Consider the following 24,712-nt stretch of genomic DNA (forward strand, 5'->3'; position numbering starts at 1 on the left):
TGTTCGCCGTTTCCAGTTCTTCTCCGAGTTCCGAAGCCGGTGAGAGCTCCATCATCGCGTCGTCTCGTTCGTCTCTCGGCCCAACTGAACAGGTCGTGGAGCAACAAGGCGAGCTTCTCGCCTGAACCCACCGCCGAGCACCGAGTCGCTGCTGCTCGTCGTCTCTTGATCAGCCTGAACAGGCCGCGTCCCTTCTTCCTAAAGCTAAGTTATATCCTTGACTCGTCTTCTTCCTACCATGTCTGAGTATCGATAAGCTTAAGCTTCTATGAGTAAGAAAGAATCAGGGTTTAACACTCTGTCAGTGAGCATGCTATCGCTATCCTTGTTCGTTCATTCATGTGCTATGTGTGAGGTCCTCATGGTTTGTGTTCTAGAGTGCAGTGGCAGTATACACATAAGTCTTTCTATTGCTATACATAACATGGACTGTTTGATGTAGTGGTAAAACATGATTATGCTCGTTGGTATGAATGCGAACTCGATTGGATAACTGAGGTAGTATAAATACCTTGAATGATGCTTGCTTTGGTGTTTGTTGGCTGTTGTGGTTGGATTAAATGAAGCAGCAGATCGAACTGAAATAATAAAGTTGTTCTTGCATTAATGCAGGTGGAATAAGGGAAGAAGGTGGAGCATTGAAGACAAGCTTACCTTGAGAATACTTGGTAGGATGAATTAAAGGCTCACTTCTCCTTGTGCAGTCCTCAAATGAAGAATGAAGAGAATGCAACAATGTTGGCTGTTTTGAATGACGAGGTGGTTTGGCTGGGAGCTTGTATACATGGGAGGAGGTACATTCTAGGGTGGCTGATTGACATATTTAGGTGTACTTGGGCATGGCAGCCTGCTGCATAGGCGTGGGAAAAGAAAAGGTGCAGCAAGCTCAAGAGGGGATAGGGGAGTGTGCAGCACATGTCTCCATACCTTATTGTTATTCACATTTTCTTGAACTTAGGGGGGGGGGGGTGGCAGGTGGTGGAGTAGGAAAGTGGTAGAGTGTAAACCGTAGGGAGTGCAGATGGTAGATAAGCATAGGTGTGTATGGTTGTAAAGTATGATGTGATCTAAATATAATCCTTCAGTGTTGTTGCTCTATATATCTAATTTGTATTATTAACGAGATTGCTAAATTAAATCCATAGATTTAATTCGTTCGTCATTCTAATACCTAAATTAAATCCGTAGATTTAATTGGCTTCAAAGTCGGAAATAATTCACGACTTAAGTAACAATATGAAATAAACTCCATCTTGACTAATAAATAATACAACTTCGCTAAGTTGGTTATAACTTCGAATAATAAATATTCATCGGTTCAAAGATTAACGTCGCGATTTTAAACACGCGAAGATAAATAAATGCATACTGCTAGTGTAGCGAATCTGTTTTCAAATTACGTAATTCAGAATCATAGTTGGAATTCATAAAGCGTTTCATTTACTAAAAAAAATTAATAAACACGCAATATTGGACTTAAATAAATATAAAAGAGCGGGTTGTTACATGGACTGGACTCACCCATTGGCTATCGGATATGGGGTAGATGATTCCCAATTCCAACAGCTTGAGAATTTCTTTCAGCACTACCTCTTTCATTACCGGGTTCATCTTCCTTTGAGAGTCTCGAACGGGTTTTGCTCCCTCCTCAAGGTAAATGTGATGCATGCACTCCGTAGGACTGATGCCTTTTATATCAGCTAAGGTCCAACCGATGGCTTCTCTGTTGTCTCGTAATACCCTGACCAATCGATCTTGCTGCACGATGGTTAGATCAGAACTGATGATAACTGGTAATGTTTCTTCTGGTCCCAGATAAGCATATTGTAAATGCTTAGGTAGTTGCTTGAGCTCCAAAACAGGTGCTTTCTGGATTGAAGGCAGCAGCTTCTCGTTCTGCCCATACTGAGCTAATAACTCTGGTTTGCTTGTCTCTGCTCCTCCAGCTAGATAGACTTCCTGGATTAATTCCTTGATCTTCTGGTCTACCTCCACCTCGGCTTCAAAGGTGTTTTCTCTGAGGGAGTAGAGTTCCATGATAGCTTCCTTCATTTCATTGTCCTCCATTTGCTCAGCATCCCGATCCGTTAGACCATACTGAATCACCTTCTCTGTGGTATCCCTGGAACCGAAAGTAATTCCTTGTTCTTGCACCAAGGGTTCAAATACATCGACCATGTCCACCGTCTCCATTGCTTGTTTCCTCTTCATAGTCTCATAGATGTTGAATTCTACTTGGACTCCATCGAACTCACATGTCAATATTCCTGTTTTCATATCAATCTTGGTTCCGGCGGTCATCATGAATGGCCTTCCCAATAATATGGCATTCTCTCCAGTTTCAGGTCCGGTATCTAGGACGTAGAAGTCTGCTGGAAAAATCAAATCCCCGACCTTGATCAGCACGTCCTCCACTACTCCTTCAGGGTAAGCGTTGGACCTATCAGCTAACTGTATGACCACACGGGTGTTCCTCATCTCGCCAATATTCAGTCTCTTGTACACCGCCAATGGCATCACATTAATGGAGGCTCCCAGATCCATCATTGCTTTATCCATATTCGTCCCCCCTATGTTGCATGGAATGGTGAACATCCCCGGATCTTTTCGCTTAGTGGGTAGCTTCCGCTGGATCACTGCCAAAACACTTTCTCCCATCACGTAGCGGACCTCTTCCTCCATTTTGACTTTTCTTGAACAAAGGTCTTTCAAGAATTTAGCATATTTAGGAATTGGCCTGATGGCATCGAGTAGAGGTACGCTCAACTCAACCTTTTGAAACATCTTCATCATTTCACTTGCTTCTTTCTCTCTAGCTTTCTGTTTCAGGCGTCCTGGGTAAGGTGCCTCGGTTGGGTTGCTATCTTCAACTTGTTCATCAGTTGGACCCTTCCCGTTCTTATTCCAACCTCCTCGGAGCAATTCAGCTTCTGCTAACAATTCTTCCTCCTTTTCTCCCCCCTCAGGAAACTCGGTTAACACCACTTGGGCATGCTCTCTGGGGTTGATTCCCATGGCTGGGAGTTTACCAGCGTTTTCCTCCAGTTTGGCCACTGCCTTAGTCAAATGACTAATTTGCTGGTTAGTTTGATTCATGCTAGCACGAATTTCATTGCGAAACTTCTCGCTCTCCTTAGCCATGCTTTCAATTGCTTCTTCCCAAGGTGCCCTCCGATGCGGAGGTTGGTAAGGAGGTTGTTGCTGATTCGGGTTGTGGTGTTGAGGCGGTCCTAACTGGTATTGTTGTTGATGTTGGTTCTGATTATACTGAGGACGTTGCACTGGTGCGCCCATATTGTTCTGCTGTTGGGGCTGGCCATCTTGCTTCCACCGGAAGTTGGGGTGATCTCTCCACCCAGGATTGTAAGTATTTGCATAAGGATCGTACTTCCGTGGATTCCCATCATGTCCTCCAATGGCGTTGACATCAACAATATCCTCACCAAAATTTGGACAATTTTCAGATTGGTGTCCAGTGGCATCGCATAAGCCACACTGGCGAATCTTCTTCGGTATAGTCAAGCCTGAGAGAAGTTCCTTGAGTTCATTCATGCTCTTCTCCATTGTCTTTTCTAATTTAGACATCTCCTCTTTTTCCTCAGCCTTCCTTGGTTTCTCCAGATTCCTCTCATGTCCTTCATCACGTGATTCTTCTGCCATGGTGCCCAATAGTTGGAAGATCTCCAACGGGGTTTTGCTCATCAATGATCCATTACAAGTTGCTAGGACCAGACTGCGATCGTTCCTCCGCATGCCCTTTACAAAACCCTCCACCTGATCTTTTGGAGAGATTTGGTGATGGGGGCAATTGCTTAACATCCTCTTAAATCTCGTCCAGTATTCGTAGAAGGATTCTAGCCCATCTTGCCTGATGCTTCGGATGTCCCACCGCATCCGCTCTACTCGTGCTGCTGGGAAGAATTCCTCCAAGAAAGCCTGTTGCAGTTGTGCCCATGTAGTAACACTACCCTCGGGTAGATCATACAGCCATCTTCTTGCGTTGTCCACCAAGGTAAAAGGGAAGAGTATCAACTTGACATACTCTTGCTGCTCATCGTTTGATTGGTGCATGATTGTCATCTCAAAATCTTGAAGATGAGTATGAGGGTCATCCCCTTGATATCCATTGAACTTCGGTAAGATTTGAAGCAATGAGGGCTTCATTTCATACCGACGAGGTGCGAACGGATTTGCGGGTAAGGTGATTCCGTTCGGCCTCAAGTTGAGGTTAGTTGGGTACGCCAACTGTCTGAGGGTCTGCTCCGGTACGGCTTCTGCATGCGGTGCATCTTCTGCCATAGCTTCGCGTCTCGCTATCCGTGCTCCTGCGCGTAGTCGTCTTTCGGTGCGATCAATATCAGGGTCAAACACCAATGCTCTTACAGCTCTACGAGTTCCACGCATACACCAGTAGCGGAAGATGGAATGAGGAGAGAACAAAATTGCTGCGCGTCACTCCCCGGCAACGGCGCCAATTTTGGCACACACCCGTCGTGCGGTGCGGACAAAATACCTGTGTAAGCCCAGTACGGACAATACACGCTCCTACTTCTCACGACAAGGACTTAGTCTTAGCGGTAAGCGTAGGGTCGAATCCCACAGGGAGTGAGGAACCACTTTGTTCTCCTACGACAAACTGAGGTGTCACAATTCTCAATCTGTATACACTGCACAAGAAATAAACAAGATCAATAATAACAAAGGGGTGAGGTTTATTCGGTTAGGTCATAACTGTTGTTAACATTCGTTTCGGTCATAGGCACACTGATGATCCGTCTATGATCCATGCAATTCCAGGGCGTGGCCCAAAGACATTGGGGCGTTTCAAGGAATTGTACTTCACATTTAGGATGGTTGATCTCATTGTGGTCACTTGGTCCGAAGGTCACACAATCCCCGGTCACAAGGCAGTGCTTCACTCCTCCTTAGATAGTAGTCATACCCGTTACTCACCAAGTATGACCCTCATCAACTTTCTCTCCTGAGGTCCCCAACTCAGCACTAGGGTGACACATGCCTCCTGGACTCAACTATTTCCGGCCTTGTCGACCGACCAGTCATAGACATGCTACGGCGCCGAGATTGCTTTCCTCGTTTGATAACCATGGCTTTATGCCTCGTCACAGTTGATGGATATTCTCTAGAGAAGCCCAAGACTGAGGAAGGACAGTGTATCCCATCAATCCTTTCCCCACCTTCCGGATCTACAACGCCTTTTGTTGACGCTGCTCAGCTACTCGGTCTTGGGTATACCGGTTGTCACGCCCTGGTACACCCTGGCCTTTGCTTGACACGGACAATGTTTACCGAACGAGGGTCTCCCGTTAGGTCTCTACTGCCCATGATATCGAACAGATCTTTTCGGAACCACGAAATTCAACCGAAAGAGCAAGTGCCTCACGAATGTTTACATGTTAACAACAATTATTTCCTCCCCTATAACCTCACCTAAAGGACTACTCACACATAATAAAATTCATAGATGCAAAAGGAATTAAACTCATGATTGAACGAAATGAAATACTGAAATAGATAAAATAATACCTAGGCTTCAAGCCTTCGAACTTTGTCCAAAAGTAATAATCACGACGAAATTAAAGTACGGAAATGTAAGTGTTTTTGATGCCACACACGGCGAACTTAATTGAATACTTGAAAGTAAAAGCAAGAGTTTTCTGGGTGCCAAGAAGTTCTTCACGCTGCACAACATTAGCCTTTTATACTGCCGAACGGTAGAGGCCTAACCCTAGCTGCGCCGGTTCCAAATCTTCGCCGGGATCTTCTTTCCTTAATTAGCTCGATCTTTGATTGATCCTGATTGAAGATGGCGTCCAGCTGCAAGCTTAGTCAACCTTTCCCATCCCTTCGGTCCTTCTAGTCTCTTCTTCAACCTTCCGCTTGTTCCATGAGATCTCCGAGATTGACCTTCCTTTTATGGCTCTGGCTGTCTGCTTCTTCTGGTAACGATCAGACCGACTGCTCTTATCGGTGTGGCTCATACCAGGTGGTTGCTCCAGGTTCCCATGCCCCAAGTTGAATTGGAGAGGTACTTGTTGGCCGAAGCTCCATGCTGGCAAACATGATTTGGCAATCTGGGCTCGGTAATGCCCATTCTGACCGCATTTCTTCCGTTTCCGCTCTACTGATCTTCCTTCCTCCACAACTTTGTTTTCCCCCTGGACAGACCTGAACTGACACAAATAAAGAGAAAAAGAGGGCCAAATGGCCCAAAAGTCGAAGACGCATCACCGGGCTCCTCCACCAGAGCCACCACTGAATCACATGTATCAGCCTCGGGTTGATCAATTTCAAGGAGGCAGATGGGGACCAACTGTGTAGGCTACCACGTTCGAGCTGAAGCCAGGATTGATAAACATGGTGCAAGCTGAACAGTTTAGTGGAACGGCTTCTGAAAACCCGCATGCTCACATCACTCAGTTTCTAGATATCTGCGACACTATTAAGCAGAATGGAGTGCCACCAGATGCCATCAGAATGAAGATGTTTGGATTCTCTCTCAGGGACAGAGCGAATGAGTGGTTCAAGAGTTTGGACAGAGGTGTTATTACTGGATGGGAGGATCTATGTAGAGCTTTCCTGGCAAAATACTTTCCTGCTTCTAAAGCTCAGAAAATCATTGCGTAGATTTCTCACTTTTCCTAGCTAGGAGATGAGACCATTCATGATGCCTGGAAAAGATTTCGTGAGCTGCTCAGGAACTGTCCACAACATGGTTTCACGGAGGATCAACAAATCATTCACTTTTATAATGGTTTGACTGGTCTAACAAAAAGTATGGTGGATGCTACTGCAGGTGGATGTCTTCTCCATAAAAATACAAGGGAGGCTTATCGTGTGATAGAAGAGATAGCCTCCAATAGTTATCAATGGCCGAATGACATAAATTATATGAGAAGAATTGCAGCTGTGAATGAGGAGAGAGATGATTTTAAGGAGAAATATGAAGCTCTTCAAAAGCAGTATGAGTTGGAGAGAAAAGCATTGCTAGCTAAAATTCCTCAGCAGCCGAGTTTATCTGATGTGTCACAGTTTGAAGATGCTAATTATGTCTAGCAGCAGTACCAATTCAATAGACCAAACTATCAGGGACATCATGGCGGAAATCCACCGTATCATCCCAATAATAGGAATCATCCAAATTTTTCCTATTCAAATCCCAACAATGCTGTGCAGCCTCTACCTGGGTTTTCCGTGTCTAGTGGAGGAGTTATAAATAAGCCGAAGAAGGGATCGCTTGAGGATATGATGCAGCAGGTTTTAACAGAGGTGTCTAGTATGAAGACAACTGTTAATACAAGGATGACCAATTTGGAGTCTCAAGTGGGTCAAATTGGAAATAATTTTTCAGCACTGTCCAAGCAAGTGCAGATATTGGAGACTCAAGTTGGTCAGATGGCCAACCAAGCAGCTGCGCAGCACAAGCCAGGCCAATTTCCTAGCAACACTCAGTTCAATCCGAAGAGCCAACATCAACAGCCTCAGAAAAATCAGCAATGTCATTCCATACGGGTGGTTGATAGTTCAGTTGAGGATGAAGGTATTTCTGTTTCTCCCCCTCTTCCATTCCTGAGGCCAAGATTAGATGAGCAAAGCTCCAAATTTTTGCTGAGGTTGTTGATATTGGCTTTTCGGATTGAACTGAGTGTTGCTAGGAAATTGGCCTGGCTTGTTCTGCGCAGCTGCTTGGTTGCCCATCTGACCAACTTGAGTCTCCAATATCTGCACTTGCTTGGACAATGCTGAAAAATTATTTCCAATTTGACCCACTTGAGACTCCAAATTGGTCATCCTTGTATTAACAGTTGTCTTCATGCTAGACATCTCTGTTAACATCTGTTGCATCATATCCTCCAGTGATACTTTCTTCGGCTCATTGATGACTCCTCCACTAGACACAGAAAATCCCGGTGGAGGTTGCAAAGCATTGTTGGGATTGTTATAGGCTAGATCTGGGTGTGGGCGCCCTCCTGGCTGATATTGCTGTGGGAACGGCTGCTCTCTGTTGTACATTCCTGGCTGTACCTTCTGAAAATTTCCATAGTTTTGGCCATTGACAAAATTTACGTCTTCTATGCATATGGGATCTCTCACAGCTTGCTCCTGATTTCCAATGGTCAAAGCATTAATCATAGTAGTCAGCTTTGCCAGCTGCGTAGCAATCGCTGCCTGCTGTGTAATCATCGTTGCCATAGGATCAGAGCTAGAAGCAGCTGCCACCCTTTTCAATTGTACTCTCTTTGATGGCCATTGAAAACTCGTAGCAGCCATATTCTCGATGATGCTCCACGCCTCGGAACTGCCTTTCTGAAGCAGGGAACCTCCTGCAGCTGTGTCCAAATGCATTCTTGTATGCTCTCCACAAGCATTGTAGAACATGATAATGAGCGTCCCTTCATCAAATCCGTGGCCCGGACACTTTCTCAACTTCTCTTGATACCTCTCCCATGTATCTGCCAGCTTTTCTCCCTCAAACTGCTGGAACTGCACAATGTCCATCTTTAATTTCAGGGTCAGGCCAGGAGGATGGAACTTGCGTAGGAAAGCTTGAGCTACATCTTCCCACATAGTAGTTGCACTCAAATTCAATGTATGATACCATGACTTCGCTTTATCCCGCAGTGAGAAAGGGAAAAGACGAAGACGGATAATATCATCAGATACTCCATTCATATTTACAGTGCTGGAAAGCTCCAGAAATTGCGCCAGATGCGCATTAGGATCCTCTATAGCTTCTCCTCCATACTGGTTCTGCTGGACAATCGTGATCAAACCAGTCTTCAGCTCAAAATTATTGGCATTAATACGAGGAGGTTCTGGATACTCATACTGAGGAACGAACATCTCTGCAATCGGAGGCTGATTCTGAGCTTCTTTAGCAGCTTGAGCGTCCAACAGCTGTTGCAGCTGCTCCTGTAGAGCACGAATTTGTTCATCAGTAGCCATCGTATGCAGTGCCTGAAAAAAAAAACGAGAATTAGAAAAATAAAAAAAAATAAAACAGTAAACGCCTGAAGTACTACTAAGTCCTATCGGAAATATTAAAGAAACTTCTAATCAGTCCCCGGCAACGGCGCCAAAAAGTTGATCACTAATTTCTTAGCAACAAATACCGCAACTAACACGGTGCAATTGTAGCAAATAATCAGTAACCGAGTATCGTATCCACAGGGACTGACACAACGAAATAACTCTAGCTATCTCCTAAACAGACTATAATAGTAGACAGGCAACAAAAAGTAGGAAGGTTTGATTAGCACTAAATTCAGATAACAACAAATAAAATAAGGTAAAAACTCAAATAATAAAAGACTCTGACCCTAAGGATGTACTTTTACTAATTAACTACATGCATTTAATCTATTGATTCAATTACCAATTTAATCCAACCCTGATGAGAGATCACAGAACTATTCACAAGCTTCTCTAACGAACACCTATGAAAGTAGATTAATTTACCCCCCTTCACATTCAAGACTCCAAGGAATAAATTAATTCCCAAGCGTACACAAAGAATAGCTCCCTATAGTTTCACCTATCCCATTCATGTGTCAAGGCTACTACTATAACATGCATTCCTGAATCGGCTGAACAATTATCGCATTCAAGACTCAAACTGAACAGCTAGACATGTAAATCATTGATCAGATAATTCACAAGAAATCAAGCACCAGGAATCATGAATCACAAGTTGGAAGGCAAATTGATATCAATAAATCAAGCACACATATTTAACTAATTATGTACAAACCCTAGGTTCAGATAAAAGAACTAGCCAAACATAGTAAAAGAAAGCAAAAACATAATTAAAGAGAACGCAATTGAAAGAACTAAATTAAATAAAACTCTGAATAAAACAATTGTAGCGGCTTGAATCTTCAATCTTGTGGAAATCCAATCCAAGCTGTAAAAACTGGAAAGCAATAATAATCTAAAGCTATGAAACTGAGAAAATAAAGTTTTGGACTGAAAAAGGAACCCTAGATAGGTCAAAAGAAGACCTATTTAAAGTATCAGGGTAAAATACAGTGTTTGAAACCCAGAAGAACTCTAAAAATCGGAAAATCTCGCAAACCCGTCAAATTCGGCGGTCAAACTCGGCGGTCGCCGTTTAGGTCGCCGAATTTGTGCTGAAAAATGGCCAAATTCGGCGCTCGCCGAATTTAGAACTCGCGGTGCAAATCTGAAACAGAAATTTCGGCGACCAACTCGGCGGTCGCCGTTTAGGTCGCCGAATTTTGACTGCTGCGCGCGACGTTTTTGTTTCGGCCATAACTTTCTGGTCCGAACTCCGATTTATGATCTGTTTGTGCTCATGAACTCGTATCGAGATGATCTACAACTTCTATTTCAGAACATTGTTCCAAATTCGAACTAAATAAATCTGAAAATTCCTTCAAAGTTCGAGTAAGAATCATGTTTCACAAGATAAAGCAAATTAAGCACAAAACAATTATCTAACACTCAATTTCCTATAAAATTTCCTATAAAATTAACATCATATGAACATTAAAAACCATGGAAATATGAGTGTTATCAGTTGGCTGTGAATATTCCTTCCGTGGAGATCTTGAGAAACAAGCCAAATGAGGTGCAACTTGTGAAGGCTATGATGGAAAAGAAGAGTGCATTCAATGAATTTGAGGAGGTGCTCGCAGTGAAGGAGTATCAGTTGGCTCCAAAGAGAGAAGATCCGGGTAGCTTCAATATTTTTGTGAAGATTGGAAAGTCATTGTTTGAGAAAGTGATGTGTGACACCGGAGCAAGCATAAATGTCATGCCTCTCAAAGTGTATAGGAAGTTGCAGCTGGGGGATTTGAAGCCAACCAACAAGACAATTCAGCTTATTGATAAGTCTTGCTCTAAACCTCTAGGAGTTGCGGAAGATGTGCTTGTGAAGGTGAGTGATTTTTTCTTCCCAGTCGACTTTGTAGTGTTGGATATTTCGGAGGATCCAAAGATGCCTTTGCTGTTAGGGAGACCTTTCCTTGCCACATGTGGAGCAAAGCTAGATATGCAAAGGGGGACGATGACATTGGGAGCCTATGGGGAAACTGTGATTTTCAAGAAACCTCCACCAAAGGAAGTTCCCCAGAATGAAGTGGTTAATTTGGCTGACAGTTTTCTAGCAAATTCGGAGGATGAAGAGGTTGAGAAGAATGAGCTGCCCAAGTATGAAGCCAAGAAAAAGACTCCAAAACCAAAAGAAGTTCTGACTTTTGAGATGTGTTTGTTTTTGGAGCATGATGGGGGGTCTTTGAAAACCCATACCCCCAAGAAGAAGAAAGTGAAATTCCGGATTTTTCGGAACAAGAATGAGAAGGGGGCAATGCTTGTGGAGGATGTTCGAGCCAAGAGAAGTGTTTTGGTGGAGAGAGCACCCAAGAGTAGAAAAGCTTTCCAATGGTTAGAGTGTTGTTTCCGACCTCCATGAATTTTTGAGGTATCGTCGAGCTCTAGACGTTAAATTAAGCACTTGTTGGGAGGTAACCCAACCGTTTTTATTTTGTTTTTCTTTCTTTTATTTTCGTTTTGTTTCTTTTTGTTTTGTTGTTTTGTTTGGGGTTTTAGTGCAGTGTTGAGCTTGGAAGATGAGGGAACTCGCGCTTTGCTCATACTACCACCATGTAGCATGTTTTTCTGTGAGTAGTGACACACATATCATCATCCCTCCAAACTTATTTTCGAACTTGTGTTCTGTAATAAGTTTGGGGGAGGGGGGTGAGAGTAGATATGTGTATCACTTTTATTATTTTTGTTAGTTTTTTTGTTTTATCCTGCTTGGTTGGTGATGTGTGTTTGTTTTGTTTTTGAGATGATTATTGCTCCATTAGATTTCTGGTAAAATGCCAATGATGATTTATGTGAAAAAAATTGAAATTTGATTTTTCTTTGATGATTTAAGCATAATTGGAACTAATTTGCATAATTCTAGAGTGATTTTAACCTTGACTTTTGGACGTTGAATAAACCTGTGAGATTTTGAGCCATAGCTGTTTATTATACACAGTTTATTCTTTGTTGAGAGTTTTGTCATGCATGTGGTGATCTTCTAGAACTTGCCATGGTTTTTGTGTCGAGGTTGTTGTTGTGCCCAGGATTAGGAGATGATTTTAGGCCATCTTTTGTTAGCCACATTTTATTATCCCAAACACTGTCCTTAACGAAAAAATTATCCTTTGCTATCCACTTTGAGCCTATTTAGCTTTTATTTTTTAGCCGGATGATAGGGGGTGATGTAGTATATGGGGATCTTTGTGTGGTGAATATTCATAGTGGGTTGTGAAAAAGAAGGGATGATATTGTGCTACTATTTACTCTTATAAGCTCTAGACAAATTTTGGAAAAAAAAAAGTTGTTCAAGAAAAAAATAAAAAAAAAAAGAGAAAAAGAAAAAAAAATGTGAAGTCGAGTGTACATTGATAAATTTGTTAGAAAATCGACTTTGTGTGTTGGAAATAAATGGAGAGCATAAAAGAGTGTTTAGTTCTGTTTTGTGATGATTAAATCCCTTGAGTTGTGTTGATTATGGTGATATAGTTTGGTGGAAGATGGAATTTATTCCATACTTGATTTGTGAAGCTATAAGGTTGATGTTCTTAATCTATTTGAGTCACTTAGCCTATATTTCCATACCTTAACCAATGTCCCTACATTATAACCCGAAGAAAAAGACCTTTTTGATCTTAGTCCTGGCACACTTTTAGCGATGGAGATTGTAGACGATTGGCAAGCTTAAGATAAGTGATCTGCATTGCATTGAATTCGATGAGAGCATACACGTCTTATACGTTCCATCAAATTGAGAGTTGTGTGATACACATACCTTGTGAGATTCAATTGTTTGGAATGTCAAGGTTGATTTTTCTATAGGTTGTGTTTATTGGTGAATTTTGTGCTTAATTATTGAGGATTTGAGAATTCTATCATTCTTTATTTTTCGGAGGCATTGATGAGCTAGATTTCTTACTCATTCGTGTTTTTGATTGTGTTCTTCTCATTATTCGAGGACGAACAATGGCTTAAGTTTGGGGGAGTTGAAAACACTTATGTTTCCATGGTTTTTAATGTTCATATGATGATAATTTTATAGGAAATTGAGTGTTTGATAGTTGTTTTGTGCTTAAATTACTTTATCTTGTGAAACATGATTCTTACTCAAACTTTGAAGGAAATTTCACGTTTATTGAGTTCGAATTTGGCAAAATATTCTGGAATAGAAGTTTTATATCGTCTCGATACGAGTTCTTGAGCGTAAACGGATTACAAATCGGAGTTCGGACGAGAAATTTATGGCCAAAACAAAAACACCGCGCGCAGCAGTCAAAAACGGCGGTCAACGACTTTGACCGCCGAAAATGGACATTTTGAAGAAGAAATTCGGCGACCTAAACGGCGACCGCCGAAATCTCTGTTTCAGTTTTGCACTGCGAGTTCTAAATTCGGCGGGCGCCGAATTTGGTCGTTTTTCAGCACAAAAACGGCGGTCAACTCGGCGACCGCCGAGTTTGACCGCCGAATTGGGCGGTTTTGCGAGATTTTCCGATTTTTAGAGTTCTTCTGGGTTCCAAACATTGTATTTTACCCTGACACTATATAATAGGTCTTCTTTTGACCTATTTTGGGTTCCTTTTTCAGTTCCCAACTTTTATTTTTCAATTTCATAGCTTTAGAATTTATTTCTTTCCAATATTTACTGCTTGGATTGGATTTCCACAAGATTGAAGATTCAAGCTGCTACAATTGTTCTACTTTCGGTTTTATATAATTTAGTTTTTACAATTGCCTTCTTATTTATTATGTTTATGTTTTCTTTTGCGATGTCTGGCTAGTTCTTTAATCTGAACCTAGGGTTTGTACATAGCTGATTAATTATGTGTGTATGATTTATTGATATCAATTTGCCTTCCAACTTGTGATTCATGATTCCTGGTGCTTAATTTCTTGTGAATTATTTGGCCAATAATTTACATGTCTAGCTGTTCAGTTTAAGTCTTGAATGCGATAATTGTTCAGCCGATTCAGGAATGCATGTTATAGTAGTAGCCTTGACACTTGAATGGGATAGGTGAAACTATAGGGAGCTATTCTTTGTGTACGCTTGTGAGTTAATTTATTCCTTGGAGTCTTGAATGTGAAGGGGGTAAATTAATCTACTTTCATAGGTGTTCGTTAGAGAAGCTTGTGAAAAGTTCTGTGATCTCTCATCAGGGTTGGATTAAATTGGTAATTGAATCAATAGATTAAATACATATAATTGATTAGTAAAAGTACATTCCTAGGGTCAGAGTCTTTAATTATTTGAGTTTTCTATCTTATTTTATTTGTTTTGATTTAAGTTACCTTCTTCATTCTTATTTGAGATTGCTTGAATATTACTAGAGTTTATTTAGGATTACTTAAGGTGATTCGTTATAATAGTCCCTGTGGATACGATACTCTGCTTGCTGTTTTTGTGCTACAATTATACTGTTTAGTTGCAGTTTTTGTTGCTAAGAAATTAGCGATCAATACCCACCGTCACGAAGCTATCGATTTTTGAAGTGGATTGAGGGATAAAATTGTAAACGAAAAAAATAATCTAAATCACTGTTCAAGAAGAGATAATTGATCTTGAGGTCTGCAGTGGATGAGTTTCCTAGGTCGAATAGTGACTTTGGAGCAGGCCTCTCATTTATTGCGGGCTTGGAAGAATACTGGTGAAGCTTATGAAACAGGCAGAAATGGTGAGACAAATAATTTATCTCACTTAATTACAACTATCAAACTCGCCCTAATAATATTCGTGTTCTCCCGGTAGGGTGCATATAAGAAATACTCCTTCCGTTTATGAAAAAACTTTTTAAGAGCGAGAGGCACAAATTTTAATAAAAAATATTAAATATATTGATAGAGGATAAAAAATTGTTGAGTGTATTGAAAGTGATGAAAAAATAATGTATTCAGAATGGTGAAAAAGTAAAAAATAAAAGTAAATAAAATGAGGTAGACTTCCATAGGACCGGTCTCATACATGAGACCGGATCCTTCTACCCATTTACGTTGCCCAGTTTTACTATCCATTTACTAGGCCCATATTTTATTAACACGTGAAAGAAACGTACTCCCTCCGTCCTCTGACATGTATTTCTTTTTGGATCGTCCCACGAATCTTGACACATTTCCAAATAAGGTAATAATTAGTTCAAAAATAAGGGGTCTTAATTACATTCTCTCTCCTACTTTATTACTTTATTATCTTCTCTCTCTCTCTCCTACTTTATCACTTTTATACTTTATTACCTACACACTTAAAACATTAATTTACAACTCCTTAATTCTCATGCCAAAACCGAACGTGTCAAGATTCGTGGGACGGAGGGAGTATATATTAAAGATTTGAGAGGTAATAACAAAATTCACATTGTAGCCCAATGGCAGTAGCATTTTACCTCATTCTTCAAACCATAAACCAAGGTTTGACTCTCACTTCATGCATTATTTTTGTACTTTGTGTTTTGATTTTTTTTACTATTTTATTTATTTGTGTTTCTTGCGTTTTTTTCAATTTTTTGTCACAATTTATCTTTTCACTTTATAAATAAAATTTATAATAATAACCAATAAGTTCTTTGTGATTAAATGGATAAGTTGTTGGTTTATGAACAAGGAGATTTTAGGTTCGATTCATAGTTGAAGTATATTTATTTGTATTAATATTTTTTCTCATATCAAATATTCCCTCCGTCCACCAATTCATGTTCTATCCATTTTTAATAACTATTTATACATTTTAATTGGTGGGTTCCAAAAAATAATACACTTTTTCTCCACTCAACTAATAAACAATACACTTTCTGGGTCCTTTCCTCCACTCAACTAATAAAATAATACATTTTTTCTTAAAACCCGTGTTTCATCCCCTATGTCATGAATTAGTGGACGAAGGGAGTATTATTTAACGGAAACATGACTTCTTCTAATAATAAATATTATTTTTGCTCATATCAAATACTCCTTTTGGTCGTGTCAAATATTGCTCAACGGAAATATAACTTTTTCGAATAACAAATATTACTTTTGTTCATATCAAATATTACTTACGGAAATATGACTTCTTCTAATTACAAATACTACTTTTGCTCATATCAAATATTACTTTTTCTAATAACAAATATTACTTTTGGTCATATCAAATATTTTCGTTAAGTAATACTTACTCCCTCCGTCCCAGGCCAATAGGCCCAGTTCCTTTCGGCACGGAGATTAAGAAACTCATTTTTTTGTAGGTAAATGGTGTGGTCCACCAATAATTAAGGTTTTAAGTGTTTCCTTATTTTTTCTTAATCATATTTGCTTCATTATCAAGATCTTATTGCACGAATTAAGCAACAAATTAAGCAACAAAAATTCGGCAACAAAAATTCATGAGAAAAGGGGCCGGATCTGTGTGGCCGGAATTAAGCAACAAAAATTCAGCAACAAAAATTAAGCAACAAAATTCATGAGAAAAGGGGCCGGATCTGTGTGGCCGGAATTAAGCAACAAAAATTCAGCAACAAAAATTAAGCAACAAAATTCATGAGAAAAGGGGCCGGATCTGTGTGGCCGGAATTAAGCAACAAAAATTCAGCAACAAAAATTAAGCAACAAATTAAGCAACAGAGGTTGTAGACTTGAGACTTGAAAACCCTAAATCAAGATCTGAGAATGAAAACCCTAAATCAAGATCTGCAAATGAAGAACCCTTATAGGCGGCGGGGGATCTGTGTGGCCGGACCTCACTTCGCCGCGATTGGCGTCGTTTTCTTCATCTTCGTCGGCGCTGCTGCTGGCCGAGGAGGAGGACGAAGAAGATGCCGCGGAGGAGGAGCCGCTGGAGGATGAGGAGGAGGAAGACGACGGCGAAGCGGAGGAGCTCTGGAGAGTCAGCGGTTGAGAGAGAGAGAAGGGGGAGGGGGCGGCGGTGACGGAGAACGGCGGCGGTGGGGAAGTTGACGGAAAGGGCATGGGGGAAGGGGGAAGGGGAAGGTTCCCGGAGAGAGAGAGGGGAAAAATTGAAGTGAAATTATTTTCTATGAGTAGATTAAGGGGTATATCTCCTTTAATTAAGTAACTATTGAATTTTATTAAAGCCCTAATTATTTCCAATTTTAGACTGGGCCTATTGGAGTGGGACGTCCCAAAAAGGAAAGCGAGCCTATTGGAGTGGGACGGAGGGAGTATATGATATGACCAATACTTATTTGATACGAGCAAAAGTAATATTTGATATTAGAATAAGTCATATATCTAAATAGGACTCCCTCCGTCCCACGAAGCATGACCCAGTTTCCTTTTGGTTTGTCCCACGAAGTTTGAGCTGTTTCTAGAAATGGCAAAAAAATTACCATTTATTCACCTTTTCATTTTTTCACCAACCACACTTAACACACAAAATATCAATTTCTTAATTCTTGTGCCGAAAAGAACTGGGTCATGCTTCATGGGACGGAGGGAGTAATATTTGTTATTAGAACAAGTTATATTTATGATAAGTAATATTTATTATTAGAAGAAGTTATATTTCTTTTAAGTAATATTTGATATGGGCAAAAGTAATACGCCCTTCATCCCAGCTTTTAGTATCCAACTATAATACCCCGAACCTTTTTAATTTATTTATAATTTAATTACAATATATTAGAGATGTTTATGTTTAAATTAAATATTTTATGACGTTATTAAAACTAACGGATTTGATTTTTTTTAAATGTTGTACAGGTTGTCCGACTTAGAGCGAGGATCCGCCCCTAGTAAAATTTAAATTTACGTAAGAATAAATCTTAAAGAATAAGAATAATAAGATAAAATTCATGAAAACTCTAGAATATGTTAGATATTAATTAGTAATTTTTTTTTAGAAGTATAAGTAAATGGAATATTCTAGAATTGATTTAATATTAAAATATTAAGGATTTTTGTAATAAATAATATAATATTAACGAATAAACTTGAATATTCTAGAATTGCTATTGATAAGAAATATCTAAGATATTTTGTATAAAGTATTAATAAAGATGTAACTATCTAGATGTTTCTAGTGCTAATTTTGTATAGAGGAGTCTTATTTTTCCTACACTCATATCTCTCCAATCTCTCATTCTCTCTCATTCCTAGCATATCACCACTCTTCACTCATTCTCTCATTTAATTTCCAGCAGCTAATTAAGGTAATTTCTTCTAATCCATTTCTTGTTTTTTTTTTCAATTTTGATTGTTGAATTTGAAAGGGTTTTGCACTTCTCTTCCATTCTTGTTCTTCTTAATTAATCGATGGCTAAAGGTATTGAGTAGATATTGGTGGGATGGAGTCTGTTGTGTGTGAGTGAGGAGGAGGGATTACCGGAACAGTAGTTCCGGCGGCGTGGTGGCTGCCGGCTTGTGTTTTGCTGTGTTTTATTTTTTCCCCTGTTTTTGACAGCAGCAGGATCGTACCTTGCAGACCGTTTTTCATCTGTTTTCTTTCATCAAACCCCATCAATATAGGTACCATTAGAAAGCTATCGTCGTTGGCTTTCCAACGGTACCTTCGGATCGTCAATCCGACCCCGGACGAGGGAGTTATGAGCCAATCAAGTCAGGGTGTCGGGGTCTGTGCGGAATTGTCTCCGCGCGAGTTTGAGACTACTTTCCGGCTTCAAATCGACGCCGTGAGGGAGAATAAATTTAGGGGTTTTGTAGCTCATGTCGTAGACGTTCTAATGATAGGTTTTCTTCTTGAAATCTAAGGTCTCATCGGCCGAAATAGACGTTGAGATGTAGTTCTATATGTGTTGAATATGAGTTTTACTATGTTAGGCTTATTTTAATTTTTATTTGGGAATTTGAATTAGATTTTTGATGATTGTTTCACCTTGAACACATAAATAGATAATCAAGACATTTGCTTTTAATATTATTAGCCAAGAATTGAAATAAATTATAAGGATTATGGTGATCTAAACTTAGTATATTATATAATTAAATTATATGATTATAATGAAGTTAGATTAGTATAATTTATACTAGTAATTGAAACTATGAATTTATAATTTGTAGATTCATAAAGTTTTCAAATATGGTCTTCAGCTTCTAGTGTATTGTAGAATTTTCAAGAATATATTCAAGAGAGATTAAAAATATTGTTTAAAGAAATGAGAGCTTATTCAAGAATAAGTGCTTGTAATGAAACTAAGTTTAAAGTGTTTCAAGTGCTAGGAGTGGCGCATCCAAGGCTCGAGGAGGACAACCGAAGCAAGCTTGAAGAGGTTTGAATTCAATCACTTAAGGTGGGATTTACTTTTATTTGTAAGCGTAGTTGTTACATGGTTATAATCATTGTTGTGTTGTGCGTCATTCATATGAACTTATGGGACCCACAAGGGGTCGGATCCACAAGGGATCAAAGAGTTGAACGGCCCACAAGGGGTCAGGTCCACAAGGGACCGAGACTAGTCTCACAAGATGTCAGCTAAGTGAAAAAAATATAAGAGTTCAACATGTTATGATTCATTACACAATTGGTTATAACTACTTGCAGTGTTTACCCCACTGAGTGTGCTTGCACACTCATACCCTTTTATTTATGATTCTTTTCAGGTTAAGGAGTTGACGACAAGACGGCAGACATGGAGCTCCACATTCTCCCGTTCTATTATATGATGAAGTATTATATGTTGCTGTTTTTGGTAAATATATCTTGCTACTAACCAACTTAGCGTTTTCCAATTTTGGTGGGTCGAGACTTTATATATATTGGTTTATAATCATGCATTTTGATGACGGCTGTGACCGAATATATATATTTTGCTTACCGTATGTGTAGTTACGAGCTGTGCCTCGAACACGTTAATTATAGTATTAAACTTGATGGTTATATTTTGTATCTACTCCACCTTTTTATATATATAAATATGATGCTTACATAAAGTTATTATTGAATGTCGTTTATATAACTTACAGCTTCCGTTGCCTTTGAAGTATATATATATATATATATATATATATATATATATATATATAGTGTTTTGGCAGGATTATTATTGTAGTTTTACAGCTTCCGTTGCATATTTTTTTTATATATTGGAAAAGAGAAATAAAATTTTGATAATTTTTCTATTACACATTAGTATATTTTAATAACTCATTGGTTAAGTATTATTACTTTTAATAGTAATATTTATTAGATTACTATATAATCAAAAAAGGAAATTCTTTTTCTATTTTTCTTTATAGCCTATAGTTAAATTAATATTAGAGAAATGAAATAAATGAATATTTTTGGTAGCATCTCCTATTCGCAAGGGATGGGGGCGTTACATTGTGGTATCAGAGCACATCTACGTTCCTGTAGACTTGCATCTGAAATATAATTATTAGTAATATATGAGTTGTTGTGACATGCTTCGAATCGGGAGAGAATGTGGTTCGTGGCTGCTGCTCTATGCCGACTCCAAGGTAATATGTATTTATTAAATAATTTTATTTTGCTTAAAATTATGGTGTGAGTATGAAATGACCGTGTCGATAAAAAAAAGTTTGAAAGCTTGATCGTATCAATTTGAATAATGTGAAAGAAATGTGTGTCCACAAGGGACAAAGAATGATTTTAATGTTTAGTTGATACGATTACTGGCTATGTTTTGAATTTCCGACACATCAATGATAAAGTTTGATAGAATAAGTTTTTAAATAAAGAAATAGAAGTTTCCTCAATGATCTTGATTGATTTATATTACATAGATTTATACTCTAATATAATTAGTCCTCGAAATATAACCGTTAGGACATTGACTTTAGGTTCTTAACATGTTGATTTAGTTAAAGGATAATGCCCCCGCGACGCGCTCCGGAAGATGAGCAGCGAGCCCCACCTGTGAATAACAATGGGGTTGATTTTGCTCAATTTCTACTAGCTCTCCAAAGCTTTATGCAGCAACAACAAGATGGTGGCATGAATACTGGACAACCTCGAGTAAGGAATTTTGAAATTATTGAACAGTTTCGAAGGATGGGTCCACCAAGATTTAAGGGAACCGAAGGGCCTGAAGACACGGAAGAATGGATTCGTGAGCTCGAACGAATATTTGAGCTTATGGGCTGTAGTGAAGAGCAAAAAGTCTCGTGTGCGATCTATCAATTGGCCGAAGAAGCAAGCCACTGGTGGGAATCTCATGCTCGAACGTTGACACTTGAACAACGCCAAGCTTTGGTTTGGAAGGACTTCAAGGAGCTGATAATGGATCGGTATTTTCCTCAATCCTACATAACACAAAAGGAGACCGAGTTCCTCAATCTCAAGCAAGGAAATATGACGCTAGTCGACTATGAGAGAAAATTCAACAAATTGTCTCGATATGCACCATACCTAGTCGACACGGATGTGAAGAAAGCGCGTCGGTTCGAGCAAGGCTTACGACCTGAAATTTGTGGAATAATATCCGCCTTGAGATTGCCAACTTATAGAGAAGTTATCGACCGAGCTCAAGCAGTCTCCAATGGCTTGCAACTAGAGATCAAAGATCAACAACACCGTGACTCATTCGGAAAGAGAAAATGGGAAGATTTTGGAAAAGGGAAAAATGCTCCAACAAACAAGAAATGGCAACCGACACGTGGTTCTTCAACAGGATCTGCATCATCCAAGTCAAGCAATGAGAAGTCTCAATGCCCAAAGTGTAATAAATTCCACATAGGCGAGTGTTGGCGAGGGAAGAACGTCTGCTACTCCTGTGGCGATCCAGGACACATGTCATATAACTGTCTAAAGAACAAGAAGGAGACACAAAAGAATATTCAAGAGCCTATGAAGAAAGTGAAGCCCCGAGTCTTTGCCATGACTGAAGGAGACCCCGATCCCGAGGACGGTGCAGACACCATGTCAGGTATACTTCAAGTCTCAAATATTCCTGCTTTGGTGCTATTTGATTTGGGAGCTACCCATTCCTTCATATCTTCGAAATTTTGTTCGAAGATTAGTATAGTCTCCTACGATAATAGCGACGCACTAGAGGTTAGCATTCCTTCGGGAAAAATTATTAGGAGCGATAAGATAGCGAAGGGTATAAAGATAGACATAAACGGGAAAGAGCTTGAGGCCGATCTTCACGTCCTAGAAATGCGAGATTTCGATATAATCTTAGGCATGGATTGGATGGGCAAGAATAATACAACAATTAGATGTCGTGAGCGAAAGGTGGAGATTCAACGCCCTCGAGAACCGAAGCTCATCTTTTATGGTGCTCGAACCAAAGCTCATCCAAGGATTATAACAGCGATGAAGGCAATCAAGATGCTAAGAAAGAAAGATTGTCAAGGGTACCTAGTTAGTATGACCACAACACTACCCAAACGAAAGTAAGGTTTCTGAAGTGCCTATAGTAAGAGAGTATGCCGACGTATTTCCAAATGAGTTACCAGGGATTCCTCCAGACCGACAAATCGAGTTCACCATCGACTTAGTACCAGGAGCAACTCCAATCTCGAAGGCACCCTATAGGATGGCACCTAAAGAATTACAAGAACTTAAAGTTCAGCTACAAGAGTTGCTTGACAAGGGATTCATTCGACCGAGTGTATCTCCTTGGGGTGCTCCAGTATTATTCGTGAAGAAGAAGGACGGGACTTTAAGAATGTACGTGGATTATCGCGAACTGAATAGGCTAACGATTAAGAATAAATATCCGTTTCCCCGAATCGAAGATTTATTCGACCAATTGAAAGGAGCGGGTGTGTTCTCGAAGATCGACTTGAGATCGGGATATCACCAACTCAAAATCAAAGAGAGCGACGTTTCCAAGACCGCGTTCAGGACGAGATACGGCCACTTTGAGTTTACAGTCGTGCCTTTCGGACTCTCAAATGCACCTGGCGTCTTCCATTCCTACCTTGATCAATTTGTGATCGTTTTTATTGACGAAATCCTTGTATACTCGAGAGACAAGGAGCAACACGCGGAGCATCTGAAGATTGTCTTGGAGACTTTGAGGAAAGAAAAGTTGTATGCGAAATTTCAAAAATGTGAATTCTGGTTGGAACGAGTAGCTTTTCTCGGAAACGTGATTACACCGAAAGGGATAGAAGTAGATCCATCCAAAGTTGAAGCAGTAAGTAATTGGAAGACGCCAACCAACGTGAAAGAGATCAGGAGCTTCCTTGGAATGGCTGGGTACTATCGGCGATTCATAGAGGGATTTTCGAGAATTGCCGGTCCGTTAACAAAGCTAACGCGTAAGAATGAAAAGTTCCAATGGAGTGACCAATGCGAGAAGAGTTTCCAAGAGCTTAAACAACGCCTAATATCAGCCCCAGTTTTGACAGTACCCGATGGTGCTGAAGGCTTTGTTATCTATACGGATGCTTCAAAGCAAGGGCTCGGATGTGTATTGATGCAACATGGTAAGGTCGTGGCATACGCATCAAGGTAGTTGAAGCCTCACGAAGAGAAGTACCCAACTCACGACCTCGAGCTCGCAGCAGTTGTGCACGCATTGAAAATATGGCGTCATTATCTCTATGGCAGCAAGTGCGAAATTTACACCGACCACAAGAGCCTCAAATATTTCTTCACTCAAACGGAGTTAAACCTCCGCCAAAGAAGGTGGTTAGAGTTAGTTATAGATTACGACTGCACAATCCACTATCACCCTGGAAAGGCGAACGTGGTTGCTGATGCGTTAAGTCGAAAAAGTTGTCTTGCCACATTACCTACTGGCGAGAAGAAGCTTATTAGAGAATTCGAGATGCTTAATTTGGAAGTGGTGCAACCGCCGAACACCACATCAGGAGTTATAGCTGCACTTGTCGTCCGTCCAATCCTAAGAGATCGAATTCGAGAGGCGCAAAAAGATGATCAATTTTTGTGCAAAATAAAGACGAGAGCACTCGAAGGTACCATCCAAGGATTCGCAGTCACAGAGGACGAAACACTCGTTTACGAAGGAAGATTGTGCGTGCTAAATAATGAAGAGCTCAAACGGGAGATACTTGAGGAAGCACACAATACTCTATACTCCGTGCATCCAGGTGGAACCAAGATGTACAAGGATTTGAAAATGATCTTTTGGTGGCGAAACATGAAGAGATCCATTGGGAGCTTTGTAGAAAGATGTATCACTTGCCAACAGGTAAAAGCTGAACACCAACGCCCTTCTGGATTACTAAACCCGCTCGAGATTCCCGAGTGGAAATGGGAGAAAATTGCTATGGACTTTGTGGTTGGATTACCTCGCACAGTGAAAGGCCATCATGCAATTTGGGTTATTATTGATACGTTGACGAAATCAGCCCACTTTCTTCCTATAAAGATGACCTATAGCATGGATCAATTGGCGCAACTCTACATTGATGAGATAGTAAGGCTACATGGAGTACCAGTGTCAATAGTGTCAGATCGAGACACGAGATTCACTTCTAAGTTTTGGAGAAGCCTTCAATCAGCCTTAGGCACCAAGTTGAATTTCAGCACCGCCTATCATCCTCACTCGGACGGACAATCGGAACGAACTATCCAAATCTTGTAAGATATGCTTCGTGCTTGTGCGCTTGACTTGGGAGGAAGTTGGGAGAAACACCTACCCTTAGTTGAGTTCGCGTACAATAGTAGCTACCAATCTACAATCGGGATGCCACCATTTGAAGCTCTTTATGGAAGAAGATGTCGATCACCGATTCACTGGGATGAAGTCGGAGAAAG

At 40.1% G+C, this 24,712-nt stretch overlaps 1 protein-coding gene, 1 long non-coding RNA gene and 1 other non-coding gene across 3 annotated transcripts; 2 read left to right on the forward strand and 1 right to left on the reverse strand.

Moving 5' to 3' along the window:
* The first annotated feature begins 209 nt into the window (after positions 1-209).
* On the forward strand, positions 210-1,162 carry LOC131011432 (uncharacterized). The gene is made up of 2 exons (XR_009096920.1): positions 210-498; positions 613-1,162. It is a non-coding gene; the product is annotated as an uncharacterized LOC131011432 (long non-coding RNA).
* Positions 1,163-6,630: 5,468 nt separating this feature from the next.
* LOC131013725 (small nucleolar RNA R71) lies at positions 6,631-6,737 on the reverse strand. The gene has a single exon (XR_009097812.1). It is a non-coding gene; the product is annotated as a small nucleolar RNA R71 (small nucleolar RNA).
* An 11,370-nt stretch (positions 6,738-18,107) lies between these two features.
* Positions 18,108-22,378, forward strand: LOC131008078 (uncharacterized). Its single transcript, XM_057934978.1, has 3 exons — positions 18,108-18,209; positions 19,237-19,307; positions 20,839-22,378. Exon 3 carries the CDS (start codon positions 20,849-20,851, stop codon positions 22,376-22,378), a length of 1,530 nt encoding a protein of 509 aa, XP_057790961.1. The 5' UTR covers positions 18,108-18,209; positions 19,237-19,307; positions 20,839-20,848.
* The last annotated feature ends 2,334 nt before the right edge of the window (positions 22,379-24,712 follow it).

The sequence above is a fragment of the Salvia miltiorrhiza genome, chromosome 2 (assembly GCF_028751815.1).
Source record: "Salvia miltiorrhiza cultivar Shanhuang (shh) chromosome 2, IMPLAD_Smil_shh, whole genome shotgun sequence".
NCBI lineage: Eukaryota > Viridiplantae > Streptophyta > Magnoliopsida > Lamiales > Lamiaceae > Salvia > Salvia miltiorrhiza.